General features: G+C 36.4%; 1 protein-coding gene across 4 annotated transcripts in view; it reads left to right on the top strand.

Moving 5' to 3' along the window:
• The window catches only part of nlgn3b (neuroligin 3b), a 67,343-nt gene extending 46,897 nt beyond the window's left edge, over nucleotides 1–20,446 (top strand). For 3 of the 4 annotated variants that reach the window (XM_005165182.5, XM_068221272.1, XM_068221271.1), the window contains 4 exons: nucleotides 3,150–3,335; nucleotides 14,094–14,218; nucleotides 15,558–16,225; nucleotides 17,879–20,446. In XM_005165182.5, coding sequence (XP_005165239.1) covers nucleotides 3,150–3,335; nucleotides 14,094–14,218; nucleotides 15,558–16,225; nucleotides 17,879–18,761 — 1,862 coding nt within the window. In that variant the 3' untranslated portion in view covers nucleotides 18,762–20,446. The remainder of the gene's footprint in view (nucleotides 1–3,149; nucleotides 3,336–14,093; nucleotides 14,219–15,557; nucleotides 16,226–17,878) is intronic. The other variant, NM_001166334.1, reaches the window with a different exon arrangement.
• Nucleotides 20,447–22,133: the final 1,687 nt, after the last annotated feature.

The following is a 22,133-nucleotide window of genomic DNA, read 5'->3' as shown; positions in this document are numbered from 1 at the left end:
GATTTGATTTGCTCACCCTTGACTTGATCCAAATCAGTTTTTGTTCTCTTGAACACAAAGGAAGTTATGTTGAGTAATATTAAAACCTGTAGCCAGAGACTTCTATAAGAATGTGTTTTTCCTATATACAGTAGATGTAATAAGCTATGTTTTCATCCAAAATGATGTGTTACTATGTAAACTAAACCTTACTTTATCATGAATTAATATTGAGTTAAGGCACATGCTAATCATGAGCTAACTTTAACAACAATATTAGTCATATGAATATGAATATTACATAAAAGATGTGCGAATAAACCAGCGTTTCCATCCAACGAGTCAAAGAAAACAAAATCATCACTTCCTGATTAACTGGCGCTAAATGTCAACAATAAAAATGGATTTTGCTGTGGTAGGAGAAGCTGAGTCAATCTTTTCTTCATTTAATAAATGACCTTTAGTGGACAATGAATGTGTGTTATTTGAAGCTGCAATGCAGAGTAAAGACGCTTAACAGTTCTGGAGGTAATTAATAATAATAACACAATTAATAATAATCAATTAATAATATAATAACACATACTGAAATGGTTACGACATTTTAGAATGACCAAAGCAACATTTCAGATGTATTACAATGTGGTCAGCCAGCTAGTCACATGACTGTTTTAATGCGCATACTGGAATTTGTTTGTAATTTAAAATTGTTTCTATTGTGGTTATGCGCATCTTTTCTTATAGAACAAAAAGTTTATCCTACTCAGTTATGCGCATACATTTTTTATGCGCATTTTTAATCCTTCAACCGATTTTTTTTAATGCACATGTCATAAAAAAGGTGGATGGAAACATAGCTAATGGTTACAGGTTTGTAACATTCTTTGATATAAATTCTTTTATGTTCAACATAACATATATACTGTATGGTTTGGAACAAGTCAAGAGTAAGTCAAGTGATCTTTTTTTGGAACTATTCCTTTAATGATGTAAAGCATGTTGAAGTATTTTTACCGTGTTGTTGTTGCATATTTATTTATGTGATAAGTTTATTATGGCTTTGTTCTTATTTGTGTTTCTTTTTGTTGAATTTCCTAAGGTTAGGTACAGGTTTAGTTGTACTTTTAATGTAGGTTCAACGTTAGTCATAAATGTCAAATTAAATATTTAAATTATTAGAGATGTAAATTCATAAATTAATGACAGATGTACTTACACACAGTTTTGAAACTGTGACTACATCTAAAAGTGAGTACCTTGTTGTTAAATACCATAGATATTTATATTAGACGTCATCTACGCTATTGTTGTCTATTGAAAGAAATGTGCAATAAAGCCGCCATTTTAGTACAGGGTAGCGCTCCTTTGAAATGAATGGGTAGTGGAGTACTGGCCATCCAGAGCCAGATATATATATATATATATATATATATATATATATATATATATATATATATATATATATATATATATATATATACATACACACACACGCACACACATATATACATATATCTATAATTGGGAGTTTTCCTGGTGGTCAGCATGCAAATGTAATTTTATTTATTTTTTTGATTACAAAAATTATAATTTTACATCACTTTTCTACATCAATGGATACAGTTGAAGTCAGAATTATTAGCCCCCATTGAATTGTTTTCTTATTTTTTATATTTTGTCCAAATGATGTTTAACAGAGCAAGGACATTTTCACAGTATGTCTTATATTATTTTTTCTTCTGGAGAACATCTTATTTGTTTTATTTCAGCTAGATTAAAAGCCTTTTTTTAATTTTTTAAACAGCATTTTAAGGACAAAATTATTAGCCCCTTTAAGCTATTTTTTTTTCTTCACTTTCAACAGAACAAACCATCATTATATAATAAATTTCCTAATTACCCTAACCTGCCTAGTCAACCTAATTAACCTAGTTAAGCCTTTAAATGTCACTTTAAGCTGTATAGAAGTGTCTAATATTATTTACTATCATCATATAAAAAAAGATAAAATAAATCAGTTATTAGAAATGAGTTATTAAAACTATTATGTTTAGAAATGTGGTGAAGAAATCTTCTCTTCGTTAAACAGAAATTGGGGAAAAAATAAACAAGCGGTCTAATAGTTCAGGGAGGCTAATAATTCTGAGTTCAACTGTTAGTGACCGCATAGAAATTCATGACAAAAAGCATGTGTTCGTGTGCATAGATATGTATTATCCTTCCTCCCTGTTAAATTTAATCTGATCTGTGTCCAAAAGCACCCCACCTCTCTCCCGCTTTCTAACAGAGGGAGCGATGCGTTTGTGAATGAATCTCTGTTTTAAAAGACTTGTGGGAACCAATGTTATCCCTGGGTCTATCCATGTGCATATTCCCCTTTCTGAACTATTTGGAATATAAGATTTGTAATATTCAATATATTATGGTGTAACGTATGCACATTGAGGCGCAGGCACTGTTACCAGGCACCCTTATAAATTACTTCAAAAACTAGCTTTACTTACTTCACTTAGCCAACAATAATACAAGTTTCTGGCATCAGCAGTCTTGTTATCATATTTCATTTACATCGTTTGCTGATTTGATTAAACAAAACTAGCATAAGCCTAAAATTTAGAGCAAGTTAATGCTACTTTGCCTTTTGGTCAGTGCAGTAAGTGACTGTATGATCATCAATAACGCTACTTGTTTCGCTCAAAAGTTTGTAACATACAAAAACATAAAAACTAAACCTTACTTATGAAATGTTCTGCCTTTGTGCTTTGTTTTCTTTGTTTGCTCGTTACAAAAGTCCAGCATCTTCACATTGGCTTGATTATTGCGGTTAATTGGCATTTGTTCTGTGAGCACTGTACAAATGTGGCGGCAGTATTGACACATGCTTTGGGTCCGTATGTATGTATGTGATATCTAGTGTATATATCTATGGTTAAATACATTCATAATAAAATAATTCCAAAGCTTCTCATACAAAAACGTTTGCAGTTATTAATATAATCGATAATTCGTTTGGTGAAATCTATTAGGTTTTTCCCTGTACATATTTGATATCTTGGTTTAAAATAATTCTCTGTAAGCTGCCAGACCACACATAACTGTTTCATTGTCAAGATCACTGACGAGTAGTCATTTTTCTAATCTCTATATCCTCTTTTTCATTTCTCTCTCAGGATTTTTAAGCACAGGTGATCAGGCGGCTAAAGGGAATTATGGTCTCCTGGATCAGATTCAGGCTCTCCGCTGGATCAACAAGAATATTGGATATTTCGGTGGTGATCCGGGCCGCGTGACCGTGTTTGGCTCAGGAATTGGAGCGTCCTGTGTCAGTTTGCTCACTCTGTCACACCACTCTGAAGGTCAGATATCACACATCTCGAATAAAGTTTAATGTAAAAAATGTTATGTTGATACAATGTATATTTAAATCTGCATCATGAACTTGAATTGTAAGTGTATATATTAAAAGATATAGTACTATAGCACTAATTATACCTGCACTAAGCTTTAAGCTAATGAAAGGTGTGTCCGGTGTATTTGTGCGGTGTGTAAATGCTGAGACAGCTGCCTCTGCAGCCATGACCACTGTCACATCCCAGTCTCCGTTACCACGGTAATCTCTGCTGTAACCATGGTAACCGTCTCCTGCCTCATCAGCCGTATCCCTCTGCTGTGGGCCTCAAGTGTGTGTGTTTTACAGAGATCACAGCCAATCACACACACCTGCAGGGATATTGATCCTACATCAACGTTTTGCTTCAACGTACAGTATTGATAACACTCTGTCTCCTCTACGCTACGCATCAATCTTTCTCTGTCTCACTGTTTTTGCACTGCCACTGCGTTTTATACATGCATTTGCTTGAATACATATTTTTCAGCCAACTGCACATTCGTTCTCTTTTCCTTTTCCTTTATTAATCAAGGGTCACCACAGCAGAAATAACCGCCAACTTTCTTAAATACAAGATCCACCTATAATGCTATCATGTTTTTTACAGTAATGGGTTATTTTCTGTTCTTCTCATCTGAACACACTACTTGAGGAGGCATGGCGGTTTTAGACTCTGAAGTGAATGCCCACTTGTATGATTGGCTTACAGTTGCTAACAGGACAGATGTGTGTCTATCAATGTAAACATCTGCGTATGTTTTTCTTTCATATATAATTTCTTCTGTGGTTTAGGTTACAAATGCTAAAACGCTGTATTCTTATCAGGTTATAACAGACAAAGTACACTGTAAAAAATTAAGGCAGTACAGCAACAACAACGACAACAACAAAAAAAATTTGAAAACATCAGCTGCACTGACCTAAAACTATTTGTCAGTAATACGAAAAACATTTAGTTGGGTTAACATAAGATTATTATTTTTATGGAGAGGTGAACTACTCTGTAACAAAACTTTTTAACTGGGATGCCTTAAGTTGAGTCTACACAAAAACATCATAATCCTTATTTCCTTTTGCTTTTTCTTGTTTACTCAAATTTTGAAACCATCAGCTGCACTGACCTAAAATGTCTGAGGCTGAGTGAACACAAAAACGTTTTTGGAAATAGTACTAAGTAGTACAAACAAACATAGTTCAATTGAAAAAATAACTAAAAAATAGAGACTAATGTTAACAAAATATTTATTAGACACAGTGTTAGAAACAGTACTGGAGGCAATACAACAATTCCAGTAAACAAGGCAAGGATCAAAACATGGCAGCACAAACAGCAAAAACCACTTTGTAATACTTCACAGGGAAAAACAAGACTCAAAGAGTGTGTGTGAATGAGGTGTCTTTATAGTCCTATAATCATGATGAGCTTCCATCATGAGCTTCCAACTCTGTGTGTGTAATCAGGAGGAACCACAAACAGGTGAATTATAGTTTGAGCATTTGAACCGTCATTTAATTAATACAGGATTTTACAGAGTTGTTCATGAAAAATACATTTAGATTTATTCGTTGATAATTAAGGTGTTTGATTTATCATTTGAGCAGTTGTTTTGAAAGTTTGATTTATTAGTTGATTTTTTTAGGGATTTAAATTTTTATTTTTATTTTGTTAGGAAAAAACTTCCATAAATATATATATATACATAACACTTAAATTAACAGTCCACATGCGCTATTTCTTTTTGTGAAGCGAGCTATAAATGTGAAAATTCTTTCTGCAGCTGTGACCCCCGGAAAAAAAAAAAAAGATAAATTACTAGTGAATAATAATTTCAAGTTATGTTAACATTATTGCAGTAGTATTTTGTTGTTAATAATAATGACATTAATTGTATTATTAGTGTTACTATTATTTTTGTCGTTGTTAATGTTAGAAATACTGCAACTTTTATTTTTTCAAGTGAGGAGGTCTTAACTCAACTTAAAGTAACAAGTTGGCAGAAGTTGCTCACAAAACTAATCTTTTTAACTTGATGAAGAAATTGTTGATTTAGGTTTAGTCAAGTGTTAAATGTAGTTCTACAGACATATTAACTGATTTTTGCCAAACTACCAAAAAAAAAAACAAAAAAAAAACAAGTAATTTCAACTTTTTTCAAGTTGTTTTTTTAAGTTAGATTTTTTTTACAGTGTAATAGTGAACGCATATTAAAATCAGTTACTGACTTGAGTGCAACATTTGTTTTTTAGATTCAGCTGTTCTGTCCAATTTTGTCTTGTTTGTGAAGTAATCTGTAAAAACAACGGCATAAATGAAGGATCAATTCTTACTGATGCAGCCTGGATCTTCATTTAAAATGAAGTTCATCTACTCTTTCTAAATGTTTGGATCAGAAGGAAGCCAAGGCAAAAACTGTGTTTTTCCACAAATTGGCACTGTAGGAACAGACATTGATCTTCTTCTGTGGAGGCAGAGTTAAGCCACGATGTTATATAATAAAGAGGCACATTCACAACCTGTCGTTTTGGCAGATTAGCTACAATATGAGCGGTTTTTAGACTAACAAAAAGGTTTTGAGTTCTGAAATTTAAAGGATATTTCATGACACAATGGCCTCTTGTGTACATGAAAAGATTAAAGGAATGTCCATCTCTCACTTCATGACTCCTTTAAATTCTAGTATCTAAATTCTGCAAGTGTGTTCTCAGAAATCCTCTGTAAGACAGTAGTTCTGGCTTTGTCCAAATTGACTGTCACTACCAATTTCTGCGATTATTTCTAAAGCAGAAGAGTCTCCACTACATTTCTTTTGTATGTGGACTGCAGGAGTAGGTCATCCGTGTTGAGCAGACATTAGATTTCAGTGTGTGTATTGTGAGGTCAGGAGTGGCAGATTGCTCCGCTACTTCTGCTGTATCATTTATGCAGATGCTCAAAAGGACTGGACTCTAGCCACATACAGTCCTTTATTTTTTGTTAATACACTGATTCTGAGTTATTAAGATTTAAGCTCTCTTTAAATTATTTCCAGTCTTCCAGACCAAGGGAATATACACTATTGCTCCAAACAATTAAAAATCAATTTTACTGTTGACTAGAAAAGCTCTTCTGCAGACAAGAATAAATCTGCATATTGATGTGGATTCGGTTTCGTTCTGTATACTTAAATGATATAGATTAAATACAATTTTCTACATGGCAGCAACTAAGGAAATGAGCAATTTTAGAGAAAAAACAGAGAAAATGATATATTTATATTATTATTTATACATTTTGGGAAAATTATATATTATATATATATATATATAATTAAAAGTCTAGATTATTCAATGTTTTTTGGGATTCTTATGCTACTCCAGTGTTTCTCAATCCTGTGTCTCAACACACTGTACATTTTGAATGTTTTTCATGTAGGATGTTGTTCGGATTTGGCAACAGGATATCCACACCGTATTCTTCCATGATGGAGTCAATCTAGAGCTATATATACTTGCAAATTAAAACAAAAGTTTTGCAAACAAAAAATAAAGTACTATATTTTTAAGAATTCAAAATTAATTTTGCTAACAAAAATTAAGAACTGCAAAGAAAAAAATTAAGTTTTAAGAAAGAAGAACTACATTTGAAAACAAAAAAAGAACTGCAAAAAAATCAACAGTGCAAAAAATACAAATATTTGCAATTTAAATATATATATATATATATATATATATATATATATAAATTTGCAAAACATTTTTATAGCATTGCCTTTATAAAACCCGTCCAGTCAATTGCCATGTTCATTTTGATTAGTTTTTTAGTCAACCGTGAGTTTATGATGCTGTTTTCACTTAGCACTTCACATTTCTGTGCTTTTCACTTTGTGGCCCTGATTTGACAAGGGGGCGGAGTCAAAACTTGGCCATTTACTGCAATGGACCTGCCTCCATTTAAGTGATGTCATTACCTGGAGACTCAGTATCACCGAGGTAATCTTACAGCCCAGTAGGGGGCGGAATGCAACTATCATTTGCTTGCCAACCGCCATAAAACTTTAAAAGAAGAGAAATAAAATGAAATTATCAATAAGACATAGGCTGCGTCCGAAACCGCATACTTCCATTCTATACAGTACTCTGAAATCAGTATGTGAGGCGAGTAGTATGTACGAATTCAAAGAATTTGAAAATCAGTATGTGAGAAGTACCCGGATGACTTACTGCTGCCGAGATTCTGGAGTGCGCATCCCATGCATGCTGCGCTATCCCATGATGCCCTTAGAGCAAATTCATAAATGGGAGTTCTTTTTTTTTTTTTAAGCCCATAAACAGTGTATACAATTTATACAAACAACAACAAATAGGCAGAACAATCATATTTAACATTGAAGAAAAAGAAGTGCAAAAAAAAAAAAAACACTTTTTTTTAATAAAAAAATACATATTGAAAAAGCTAAATTTACTCAAACATAGGGAAAGAGCCGCAGACAGTTTAAGTTTTTAGAGCCTTTTTGTTATGAGACAATTAGATCAGTGAAAGGTATTGTTTAAATTCGTTCTTCATGATTGGCAGTGAAGCGACGCAACAGACGCAGGTAGGTCACGTGACCATGACAAAATGGCGGATGTAGTACGTCTAAATTCCATTCATACTGCTCACATTCATACTGTATAGAACACACTTTTTTAACGGCCGAGTAGTATGTTTAAATTCAAATGCAGTACCTACTGAGTGGTAGGTGGTTTCGGACGCAGCCATACCTTAACTTCTCTCGTGTGCCTCTGATCAGCCATCCTTCTGCTTCTTCTTCTTTCAAAGTTTTATGGTGGTTTGCAATCAAATGATGATGTAGCTTAAATGGAGGGAGGTCCATGCCTGCCGTAAACGCCAAAGTTCCCTTGACTTCGCCCCCTTGTCAAAAATGTGAAATGTGAAGAGAAAACAGCATCGCAAACTCACGGTTGACTAAAAAGCTAATCAAAATGAACATTGCAATTGATTAGATGAGTTTTGTAAAGGCAATGCTATAAAAATGTTTTGCAAATATATATTTTTTATTGCACACAAATATATATATATATATATATATGCAATAAAAAAATTCTTTTTTTTGCACTGCTTGATTTTATTGTTTGCAGTTCTTTTTTTGTTTGCAAATTTCATTTTTATTTCTCAAAACTTTATTTTCCTATTGCAGTTCTTTATTTTTGTTGGCAAAATTTATTTTTCATTTTCAAAATTTTTTGTAGATTCTTTTTTTCTTTTTTCTTTTTCTTTTTTCTTTTTTTTGCTCAATACTTTATTTTGACTCCATAGTCTTTTTGGGACCTCCTCAAAGATGAGATATGCATCATCTTTTGTAAACTTAAGTTTATATTGTATTTATTTAAGGAGGTATATCATTTAACACATAATAATATAATTACACATAAAGCTTTCTCGTGCTCAAGTAAAGAGCAATGAAGGAGGTGGGACTAGGGAACAATGCACACTGTGTAGGGAGGTGCCAGTCAGAACACAGTCTAAATCATGCGAAATATGCAGATCGGTGGTGTGAGAGGAGGACCAGCATTGAGAAACGCTGTGCTTCACTAACATAAACTGCATAATCAATTAAAGCAGTGCTTTTATACTGGGATTCCCCAAGCTTCTTTGATATATTATTTAGATTGCATAAGATTTTGATCCGATCATCTAAAACCCATCTCAGTAGTAGGTGTACATACACAAGGCCTTAGAGCCACATTAGCTAACAGCTTGCACCAACCCTGTTTTGCTTTTTAAAAAATGCTAGCAAGGTTTACTGACATATAAAAATTAGATTAGATGAAAGAGCAAGGACAGATTTTATTACATTTATTTGCTGCTGTCCTTATTAAATATGTGATTGTAAGAGTTTCCTTTTTAAGATGCAAAATGTAGGCAAAGAGTATTTAAATAAATCATGGACACCACAAATAAATCACCACAGCAGAATGAACCGCCAACTACTCTGACATATGTTTTACACAGTGGATGCCCTTCCAGCGACAACTCAACACTGAGCTGGGAAATACCCATATAACTTTGCTTATATTACAAAAAGTTATCTTTTTTATTTCTCACTGCTTGTGGTAGATTGTTTTGGTCAGACTGTTAGCGATTTTTTAAATTACACAGTATTTACCTGTGAACTGAACTGTATTTTACTGCAGGATGGTTATCCAGTATGTCACTGTATTGTAAGTTGTACTGTACATGAAGTTGGCATGGTGGTTAGCGCTGTCGCCTCACAGCAAGAAGGTCGCTGGTTTAAGCATCGGCTTGGTCAGTTGACATTTCTGTGTGGAGTTTGCATGTTCTTTCCATGTTGGTGTGGGTTTCCTCCAAGTCCTCCGGTTTCCCCCGCAGTCCAAAGATGAACTAATTTGGCCGTAGTATATGTATGTGTATGGGTGTTTCACTGCATATAACATATGCATTAATAGTTTATTTAATTATTTATGGAATAGTGGTTTATTTTGCTGTGGTGACCTCTGAAATAGAGACTAAGCCAGAGGAAAATGCAATGAAATGTATATTGTGCATCAAAATTACCTTATATTTTACAGTAACGATAAAATACATACTGACAATACATAAACAGCAAGATAAATGGAGCTGTAAAAACAGTATTTTTGCTGTAATAGATTTACGGTAAGTTACTGGCTGATTAACAGTGCTTTATAATAGCTGGCTACATCTCCATCCCCCAAAATTCCAACCCCCATCTGGTGGGCATGTTTTACACCCAGTAGGGCTTCCCAGTAGGATATGGAAGTTGAACTTGATTCTCCACTGTGTCCTGGTATTCATTTACATGATTCAGAGCTGATTATGGAAGCCTTGTTTTGGCTGAAATCCCGATAGAAGTGAATAGAGCAGAAACGTAATGCTCATTTCAGCCTTGGTCCTGCTGAAGCAGTCGGGTGTGAGAGTCTTGCTCAAGGCCACATTGCCGATGACTCACGGCTCGTGCTCTGCGTAGAACATCTGAGGATATTGATGGGCATGATATTGTATTTTAGGCCTATCGAGTTCGGGATTAGTGTCTCTGAAGACATGCTAGCTGCCAGATATCTGTGTTCGCTGTCTCTGAGGGGATAGTTGAGTGTGAAGTTTTAAGCCTAAAGTAGGCGCTTTTTTTACGCATACGTTAGCATATGCTCGCAGTCCAATGCACAAAGTTGCTCTCAAAGTATTTTCCATTCGTTAGTGTACACAAATTCAGGCCTTCAAAATGTGTGCACTAAAAAGATTCTTCCTTGACCAGTGTCTGTACTTTTTCTCTCTGTTATGAGTGAATACATTATATTTGTAAAGATATATTTTTATTCCCTCAAGCCCTCACTTGTATTCTAGGCCTCTACTGTTTTTGTCTATGTTCTGCCTGCTTCATTTCTTTTCTGACAATGATTCAACAGTTTAGCTCAGTGCTGACACCTTATAGACAAAACAGTTAAAGGGATAGTTCACCCAAAAACTGAAAATTCTGTCATGTTTTACACATCATTCACTTGTCACAAACCGGTTTACATTTGTTTCTTCTGTTGAGCACAAAAGATGTTTTTTTTAATTACTGAAAACCTGTAACCAATGAATTCCAGTGTATTAGTGTTTCCTACTATCCTCAATGGTTACAGTTTTCTAGCATTTTTCTAAATAACTTATTAATAATTGGGTGAACTATTCATTTATTTACTTTCTAAAGCTCGTATGCATTTTTGCTCTACCTTTTTACTGAAGTCTACTTTCACTTGGCTTTGCAGCTGACTGCGCATGCACAGTTGTGAAAGTAACATTAAATAGTTTTACTTTTTTATTTTTTATTTAAACGACTCAGAAAAACTTTACTATATACTCGAAGAGGATGAAATGAGTGGTCTAACCTGGCTGCAAAATATATGTAAACCATTAATATTGATTTATCAACGCACTTGCCTTTACAATCTACACGTTTTAAACTTGTAATTATGATTATTTTTAGAGATATTGTCTGTTTTCATTTCGTTTTCTCATTTGCTGTATGTTTTATTATTATTTATTATTTTATTATTAATTTGATGATGTTAATGCATTACATAGGCTATTTTATATGCATATCTAAAATGCTTTGGCATTCAAGTTTGCTTTGAACTTAAAAGAGAGAGAGAAGCAGATTTGACCTGTCAGTGGGTGCACATGGCTCCTGAATAGCATAAAAGTAAGAAAAATTGTGGATGTTTTTTATACTTTAACCAATTAAAAAGATAATTAATTCATTTTCTTTTATAGCTTATTCTCTTTATTGATCAGGGGTTGCCACGGCAGAATGAACCGCTAACTTATTCAGCATATGTTTTACGCAGTAAATGCTCTTCCAGCCACAACCCAACACTGGGAAACACCCATACACAATCACATTCTCACACATACACTACGACCAATTTAGCTTATTAAATTCACCTATACCGCATGTCCTTGGACTGTGGGGGAAACCAGAGCACCCGTAAGAAACCCATGCAAACATGGGGAGAAAATGCAAACTCCACACAGAAATGCCAACTAACCCAGACGAGGCTCGAACCAGCAACCATCTTGCTGTGAAGCGATCTTGCTACTCACTGCGCCACTGTGACGCCCCTGAAAAGAAACAGTGTCATAATAAATAAAAATATTGTTCAAAGAAATTAAATTATGTTTTGTTTGTCATATACAGTTAATTATTTATGTAATGTGGGAAAATGGTGTGTTTCAATTTGGCTACCACTGCAAGTATATTTCAATCCCTCGGGAAGCATTGCATTTATCAGTATATAAATTTAAATAAAATTCCCTAATATAATGTGGATCTATGACTGTGCAACCATTGAGAGTGCTGATAGGCTCAGTCTGCTAGATTATGCCTTATCCCTATGTCTTAATAATAGTTTTGAAAATGACCTGTTGTCATTCATTCATTTTCTTTTCGACTTAGTCCCTTTTTAATCTGATATTTCTCAAATGATGTTTAACAGAGCAAGGAAATTTTCACAGTATGTCTGATAATATTTTTTTCTTCTGGAGAAAGTCATATTTCTTTTATTTTGGCTAGAATAAAAGCAGTTTTTAATTTTAAAAAAATCATTTTAGGGTCAAAATTAATAGCCCTTCTAAGAAATATATTTTTTCTACAGTCAACAGAACAAACCATTGTTATACAATAACTTGCCAAATCACCCTAACCTGCCTAGTTAACCTAATTAACCTAGTTAAGCCTTTAAATGTCACTTTAAGCTGTATAGAAGTGTCTTGAAAAATATCTAGTCAAATATTATTTACTGTCATCATGACAAAGATAAAATAAATCCGTTATTAGAGATGAGTTATTAAAACTGTTATGTTTAGAAATGTGCTGAAGAAATCTCTCTGTTAAACAGAAATTAGGGAAAAAAATAAACAGGGGGGCTAATAGTTCAAGGGGGTCTAATAAATCTGACTTCAACTGTATATATATAAATATATATATTCAGTTATTCATACAACAGGATATTCTGGAGGCCATAAAAGTTTTGTAAAAAATAATGAAAAATGCTTTTGTTGAATGGCACCTGGGCAACACAGTGGCTCAGTGGTTGGTATTTTTGCCTCACAGCAAGAAGATCACTGTTTTGAGTCCCAGCTGGAAGTTACGTTGGCCGTTTCTGTGTGGAGTTTGCATGTTCTGCGGGTGCTCATGTTTCTCGCACAATCTTAAGGCATGTACTATTTGTGTACTGTGTGTGTGTGTGTGTGTGTGTGTGTGTGTGTGTGTGTGTGTGTGTGTGTGTGTGTGTGTGTRTRTGTGTGTGTGTGTGTGTGTGTGTGTGTGTGTGTGTGTGTGTGTTTGTGTGTGTGTGTGAGTGAATGAGTATGTATGGGTGTTTCCCAGTACTGGGTTGTGGCTGAAAGGGCATCCGCTGCATAAAACATTTGCATAAAATAATTGATGGTTTATTCCACTGTGGCAACCTCTAAGCCAAAAGCGAATGAATGAATGAATGAATGAATGAATGAATGACAGCTTTTTTTTAAAAAGGCAAAGAACGAGTTAACATCATTTAAATGCTCTGCTGATCAGAAAATTCCTGTCATGTGCAAGGTTTGCAAACCCAAGCATACATATAAATCCTAATGTATACTTTAGGCTTTATATGAGCAAACAATACATTCATAAATACAAAAATCCACCACACGCCAGATGGGAGTTAAATTTCATGGGTTAAAGCTCAAGCCAATTGATGATATTAGAATATCAAACTGAGAAGACTAAGCTAAGACTGCAGATGAGTATGAAATGGTTTTAGTCTGAATTAATCAACAGCCTTAATGAATCAAATAAATGATTTATTTGAGGCTTTCAAAAACATGAAATATTTGTTTTTAGATAAGGGAAAAAAGTCTCAGAAAATCAATTACCTCTCTATTCAAACACTGCACTGAACATATTATTTGGCAGATGCAAGAAGAAATTACCTGTCCAGCTCATACTGGCACCTCAAATGAATCTCAATTAATAACTGCGAATGAATGACAAAAATACACACAGAGATGGCATTCACCATTTTCTAAGAAGCCTGGATGCGCATGGACCCGTCTTTCATGACAAGTGAAGGATACTGCAACTCTGCCCTTTGCGGATACAATACTAGCATAATTACTGATCTGGAATATTGACTTGGCATTTACTGTTTTATTTTCTTCTGACATTCTCTGTTCTCTCTCTAGGTTTGTTCCACAGAGCAATCATTCAGAGTGGCTCCGCTCTGTCCAGCTGGTCAGTGAACTATCAGCCTGTGAAATACACACGTCTCCTCGCTGAGCGCGTCGGCTGTAATGTCCTTGACACACAAGTAAGGGGCTTGTTGTCGTTTCTTTTAAGCATTCTTAGTTATTATCATGACAATGACAAAGCAGTTGTGGGGGGTTTTTGTTGTGCAGAAGCAAGTGAGATGGAAATAAAAAGCCAAAAACACATCACACAGCTGCACTCAAATGTAGATTATGAAACATTTCTTGGTATGTTTTTAATGCTTTTGAAAGAAGTCTCTTTTGCTCACCAAGGCTGAATCTCTTTCATCAAATATAGAGAAAAACAGTCATATCGTGACACACGATTACAATTTAACATAACTGTTTTCTATTTTAATACATTTTCAATGTTTTCCTGTGATGGCATAGCTGAATATTCAGAAGCCATTACTGCAGTCTTTGGCTTCACATGATTTTTTCAGGATAGAGAGTTCAGAAAAGGATTCATTTTGCAGAACATTATAGATGTCTTCACTGTCGGTTTTGATCAATTCAAGGCATGCCTGATGAATAAAAAGATTAATTTCTTTCAAAAACACTTTGACTGCTCTCAGATATTGGAATGGCAAATGTCTGAGTTTAGTCTGTGACATTTGAAAAAATGAAAATTTACACACAATAGTGAAAATAAATGATATGCAAGTCAATAGTTAGCATCAACTGGTTTTCAACATTTGTAAACGGGGTTAGAAAGTCGGGGAGCACTTTTAGCTTAGCTTAGCAGAAATAACAGAATCGGATTAGACCATTAGCATCTCATTCATTCATTCTCCTTCGGTTTAATCTCTTATTTATCAGGAGTCGCCACAGCAGAATTAACCACCAACTATTTTGAGTAAATGTTTTACGCAGCAGATACCCTTCCAGCCACAACCCAGTACTGGGATACACCCATACACTCCCACATTCATAACCATTAGCATATCACTAAAAATGTTCCTATTAAATGATTTTTCTATTTAATGCTTCTTAAACACTTCTGTAGTTACAGTATTTACTAAGACCAATGGAAAACAAGAAGTTGCTATTTTCTATATGTCTGTGAGCTCCTATTTCAGAGTCCAGACTGTTGTAAATGTGCTCAGAAATACATGAAATTGTGGGTAAATTACGGGAGTTTTCAGGGGGACAGAACAATATGGGAGATGGGTCTGAAATACGGGAGACTACTGGGAAAAACGGCAGTGTTGGCAGGTGTGACAGAGATTTCCCTGTATTTCGCTGTCATAATCGGGAGATCACAATAAATTTACTCAGAAAAATCCAGACCAAAGCAAACACTACAGTACTAAGTTACTACAGTAATTTTTTTAATCTCTTAATGCAAATCAGGTTGTGTGAGGAAGCCGATTTAATAGTTTGTGTGTGTGTTTTACGCAGGACCTGGTTCTCTGCATGCAGAAGCGCAGCTACAGGGAGCTGGTGGAGCAGGAAATCCAGCCTGCACGCTTCCATGTGGCCTTTGGTCCAGTCATCGACGGCGACCTCATACCAGATGATCCCGAAGTGCTGATGGAGCAGGGGGAGTTCCTCAACTATGACATCATGCTGGGCGTCAACCAGGGGGAGGGATTCCGCTTCGTGGAGGGCGTGGTGGAGCCTGAAGAGGGTGGAGTTTCTGGCTCCGATTTTGACTTCACTGTGTCTGACTTTGTGGACAGTCTCTATGGTTATCCAGAAGGGAAGGACACTCTTAGAGAGACCATAAAGTTTATGTACACTGACTGGGCTGATCGAGACAATCCCGAGACCCGCCGGAAAACCCTCGTGGCCATGTTTACAGATCATCAGTGGGTGGAGCCAGCCGTGGTGACAGCCGACCTGCACGCACGTTACGGCTCTCCGACCTTCTTCTATGCCTTCTACCATCACTGCCAGAGCCCCATGAAGCCCCCATGGGCTGACTCCGCACATGGTGATGAGCTGCCCTACGTTTTTGGTGTTCCGCTTATCGGTCCGACAGAACTCTTTCCCTGCAACTTTTCCCGTAATGATATCATGCTGAGTGCTGTCGTCATGACCTACTGGACCAACTTTGCAAAGACTGGGTAAAACAGACCACAGCATTTCAAAACACCATGCAAAATGACCATACAGTCCGAGATAAAAGCAGTACAAAGTGAAAAATTATAATTGACAATGAATGCAGCAATAAAATATCTAAATTATTTAGATGATAGGTCTCAAACTCAGTTCCTGGAGGGCCACAGCTCGGCACAATTTTGCTCCAACACTGATCAAATACACCTGATCCAAATAATCACACTGCTCAAAAAAATCTTGAACACCTTGATTATTTGGATCAGGTGTGTTTGATCAGGGTTGGAGCAAAACTGCAGAGCTGCGGCCCTCCAGGAATTGAGTTTGAAACCTATGATCTAGATAAGGGGTGGGCAAACTCTATCCTGGAGGGCTGGTGTCCTGCACAGTTTAGCTCCAACTCTAATCAAACACACTAAACTATGCAGGACACCGGGCCTCCAGGATAGAGTTTGCCCACCCCTGATTTATTTTTTTTTAACTATACAGTGTCATAATGCATCCTTTTATCAATTTGGTTTAAAGTCTGTACATTTAGAAAAAAAAACATATAGTAAAAAAGCATATATGTTCACAGATTTCTTGGTAATGTGTAAGAATACATAACAGTTTAGCGATAGTAGCACATTACAGCACTGGGTCACAATAAAGCTAGCTCCAGTCTCACCCAACCTCCGGGTTTACTACAGCAAAACAGAAATGACTGCTAAACTGGTAAACAGTCACTATGACCTTGAAGTAGGTCACAGAGAGCATAGTGAGAAACTGTGGGAGGAGTAATGCTGTAAGTAAATTTCAATGTAAAACAGAGCACCAGTATTGAACCCAGTGAAACGGTGCCCTCTGTTGGAAACAGGTGGCATTACAAACAATGCACCTGTAGATAATCGATGACCCATTTCAACACAACATTATCACATTGGGATCACTGTCACATTTCTTAGTTTGCTTTTTATGTTTAATGTGTGTTTAAAAACGTACATATTTATTAATTATATGTTGTTAAAAAGTTTGGAGCCTTTTGGATATTTTTATTTTTAGAAGTCTCTTATTCTCATGCAATCTGCATTTATTTTTACGGGGTGTCAGTGTCATATCATGGCTCAGTAATCATCCTAATGAATTGATTATCATTATCATTGATTATCTTTCGGATGAGACATCCGTCTTTTGGATGAGACGATAAACTGAGGTCCTGCCTCTAGTTATTAAAAATCCTATGGCACTACTCGTAAAGAGTAAGGGGGTCGCCACAGCAGAATGAACCGCCAACTAATCCAGCATATGTTTTAAGCAGCGGTTGCCCTTACAGCTGCAACCCATATCTGGGAAACATCTATGCACATTCATTTACACGTACACTACGGACAATTTAGCTTACCCAATTCACCTGTACTGCATGTCTTTGAACTGAGGGGGAAAAAGGAGCACCCAGGGGAACCTGGATGCCACCGCATCGCCCCTAGTTCATTCAATCAAGCATTTATTAGTGATGAAAACAGTTGTACTGCTAAATATTTTTACTAAATATTTCTATGACTTCTAATGTGTAAAAAATGCTTGAAATAAAGGTTTTTAATTTTTTTATCTTACAGACCTTTAGTTTTTAACCATGTGTTGTTATAGTTCAGATCTAATTACTTGTATTTTGTGTGTCTCAGGGATCCGAACAAGCCAGTTCCTCAGGACACCAAATTCATCCACACCAAGGCAAACCGTTTTGAAGAAGTGACATGGGCCAAGTATGGTCCTCATGACCAACTCTACCTGCACATTGGGCTGAAGCCTCGCGTTCGAGATCACTATCGGGCAACTAAAGTGGCCTTCTGGAAGCATCTGGTACCTCACCTGTACAACCTGCATGATATGTTCCACTACACGTCCACTACCACACGGGTTCCACCTCTTTTGACCACACACAGCTCTCACAGTGCCACGCCACGCCCAGGAGGTAACAAGGCCCGTACTTCTGGTAAACAACCCCCCCAGTCGACAGCCCGCAGTGGGCCACTAGTCATTGCCAATCCCCGTGATTACTCCACAGAGCTGAGTGTCACGATCGCCGTCGGAGCTTCACTTCTGTTCCTCAACGTCCTGGCCTTTGCTGCACTTTACTACCGCAAAGACAAGCGGAGTCGACAAGACACGCCCCCTCAGCCCGCCCCTCAGCGCCAAACCCCACCTATTGACCTCAACTATGCGCCCACTTCCATCTCAGGGGGGAATCAAGAGGAGTTGTCACTGTGTGACCCCCTGCGTTTGACCCCAGCCTCATCTCCACGGGATTATGCTCTTACACTCCGCCGCTCACCAGATGATATCCCGCTTATGACACCAAGTTCTGTTGCCATGACCCCGAATAGTGGCACTATGACACCCAACACTGTAACCTTGACGCCCAACAGTGTTACCATGACCCCCAACACCATAACCATGTCACCCAATTCTTTGATGGGATATCCCAGCATGCACCCTTACAATACTTTCACCCACGGATACAACTCCACCACCCTTCCCCACCCACACTCGACAACACGTGTATAACATGCGACACTTCGACATTAGCATCTCACAATTCCTTACTACACAATCACAGCGACTGATTACTGTAAACCACATCGAACAGTGCAAACTGTTTAGCAGTGTTTGAAAGTACAATAGCAGGTGAAACCAATACAAAATACATGAGCACAATCACCTTCGAATTACGGCACTAATATGAAACAGTACGACTATTGGAATAAATCACGAACAATGTAAACCAGAAGGAAATATCTCTAGCAAAAACACGGTTCGGTTGGATTGGTATAGAACTTCCCTTGACAACATTCTGGAGAGACAAGCTTGTGTGTGAGCAGTTCTCTGTGGACAGACAGAAGACGAGATTCCCTGAGGCTGAGCTGCAGTACCGCTGCCGCCTCCAGGTGGTGCTGCAAGACTCTTAAAACCCTGCAGGTGTTTTGATCCGTGTTTTGAACAGTAAGGGGCGCTGGAGTCCCATCAGTGGTTCAACATAACGAACCAAGCAAGCACTTATTCTAAAATATGTAATAATAATAATAATAATAACCTGTAATAACAAACATATTAATGGCTATTGTACAGTATAACATATATTAACGTCAATGTACAGACAGCTTTTTTGAATGTGTCAGAAAAAAAAAATATTTCTAATCGTTTTTAAACTCAGATTATATCCATAGCAGAGAAGGTCATTTTGAAGCCCAGATTGGTTTTGAATCCTTAATTCTTTATTTCTTTCTTTATAATCGCAACAAATGTTCTATTTTATACCACATTTCTCTCTCGCTGTCCTTCTTTTTTCCTCCCTCTTTCTCTCTAGGAACGGGTGAAATGTGTACTTTACTTTTGGTGTAAGCGATTGATTTAGTTGTAGATTACGCAAACAGAGAGTATTTTAAAGAACACAGAGTGTGAAGATTATTCATGAGCGAGATTTTCAAGTTAAGCATCTTTAGATAATTTGTGTCTTGCTAAATGTTATCATTTTGTGACAAATGCTTTTCGGTCATCTTAAATCTGTATTGTATCTGAGTTTGTTTGATATGTTTTGTGAAGATGTTGGATCTCAGTTTGAAAGCACTGAGGTTTTTTCTTTTCAGTATTTATCAGTGATATGACATCACTCACACAGTAATATGGCATCACTCACGCTGTGATTTTGACATACAGGCTTTGCTGAGAAACTACAATGTTAATCTTTCCTATGAAACATGAATGTGGTGATTTGTACTGAACACTAGGGCTTCTCTAATGAAGGTCGTTCTCAAATATCGTGTTTACTATGGACCTGCACAGAGTTTGCACAGGGGACACAGTCGTGTAGTCATGGTGTCGTATCCAGCCAGATGGTTAGATTCTCCATGTTAGCCATTCTAACCACCCCTGCCATGATTTTTGTGCCAAATTTTGCGATACAGTTTCCTTGGTAACCAGCGGGAAGTTTGTCTATTAACGTGTTTGTGTGAAAGTTCAACAGCTTTATAAATTAAGAATTTGCAGTATTTACGACCATTTAAATTCATCTGGACTTTGAAGAGGAAAGAATGGGATGCATGGAGTTGGACAGGGGGAGTGTGAATCTCTCCTCCTGGGGGAGGGTGACCTGTGTGCTGCTGCTCAGGTCTGTCGGCTTGCTGAAGTCTGTTCTTTTATACTCTGTACATTTCTGCCTCAAATTTGCAGTAAATATTGAGTTTGCCTATAAAGTTTGTTTCTTGCTCATTGAGATTGATTTCTCCACCAATTTATATTCAGCGTAGGCAAAATTTGTGCATTTTTAGAGAGTTAAACTTGACAAAACATCCGTTGTGTGACACTATGCTTAGTTCATTGATCCTCTCAGATGACTTCATGTGCTCGTACAGTGCTCATTGAATGTGTTCAAGAATTGTGATTGAATTATGACATCATCCAGGCATTTTTGTCCACTGGTTTATGAAAAAATTCAGACATACTGATCTGCTCTGGTTGTACTAATATGTTAGCCTATGGTGTGCCTAAAAAGATAGTTCACACCCAAAATAAAGATTTCAGCAGCATTTACTCACACTCAAATTATTCAGAAAAAACTTAATCAGGTTTGTTACAAATGGAAGGTGAGAAAATAAGTGCAGAATTTTTATTGTTGTGTGAACTATCCCTTTCAGAACTAGTTTAACTAATGCACAGCTGTTTTTAGCCAATGATAAACTTCCGGTGAAAGCTTTATGTGATTATTTTCTCTTTCGTAAGGTTCCTTTTACAGCATCGATGTTGTAATGTAAATAGACTTTAAGTATCCATTTGGTTGTTAAAGCATAAAAAGAGTTGAAAATTAAGCGCAGGCACCGTCACTAGCCGCAGGCGAGCGCATAAATTCCATTGAGAATATTGGGGTAAAATTAATTACCATATTTTTAAAGACATGGCACGGTAAAATATCATTTAATGCATTGCTTCTTGTTTGATCTGATACTTTATATTGTATCATATCACAGCCAGGCAGTGAAGATCCCATTTTTCAAAGAAATGAGATCTTAAACACGGCGATTTTGTATGGGATGACTTAACCGGAAGCCCTGGGGCTGGCTGACTGAAATTAAAAGTCTGTGTGCATATACCCCACTAACAGTTAAGATCCCTTTGCATGTAGTTTTAAAAATGGTGTTTACAATTTACGTCCACACCACAGCTAACAATGACAGAAGAATATAAGAATCACTTTCAAAGCTGTGAGCAATGTAAGAAACTGTAAATATGATAACATGTCGTCCAAAAACCTGGTATAAATAGTCTCATGAGGTAATTCTTAAATGTTAAGTCAGATAAAAACCTTTTATAAAAAATAAAACAATATGGGTCTGTGTATTGTGCTGCAAATCCAGAGACTTAGGCTTTAGGTTATATCTTGTTATCACTCATTATATCCTGTTTGGTTTTTGCTAACACTTACAGCTGTTCTCCAAACCTAATTTCAGCTTGGTGCAGAAGAACTGCACTAGAATAACACTGGCAAAAGTTGTCAGCCAACAAGTACACTTTGTCACTCAGAAAGAATGAACAAGAAAATGCTAGGCACATCATTTTCTCCTGTAAAACAAGGATATGTCTCAACTGTGTAAAATTCTCTGCACAACATAAATATCACAGGAATTATACAAACCTTATTGTGGCACTAAGTGCAAAATACAAGACTTTGCATATTCACAATCCTCTTCTTCATTTGGCAGTCTGGTCATCCACATAAATTCTTATGTCATCAAATATTCCATTTTAAAATGTTTAATGTATAATGTGCAATATTACTGTACTGCAAATTGGTTACTGGTTTAGGTCTGTTTTTTAATTTTTTTATGTTGTTTTGAACAAGTTAAACCATTTTGAAATAGGTAAGCATGTACAAATTGGCCCGCA

Source organism: Danio rerio, chromosome 5 (assembly GCF_049306965.1).
Source record: "Danio rerio strain Tuebingen ecotype United States chromosome 5, GRCz12tu, whole genome shotgun sequence".
Lineage (NCBI taxonomy): Eukaryota > Metazoa > Chordata > Actinopteri > Cypriniformes > Danionidae > Danio > Danio rerio.
This window is presented reverse-complemented; position numbering and strand designations above follow the sequence as displayed.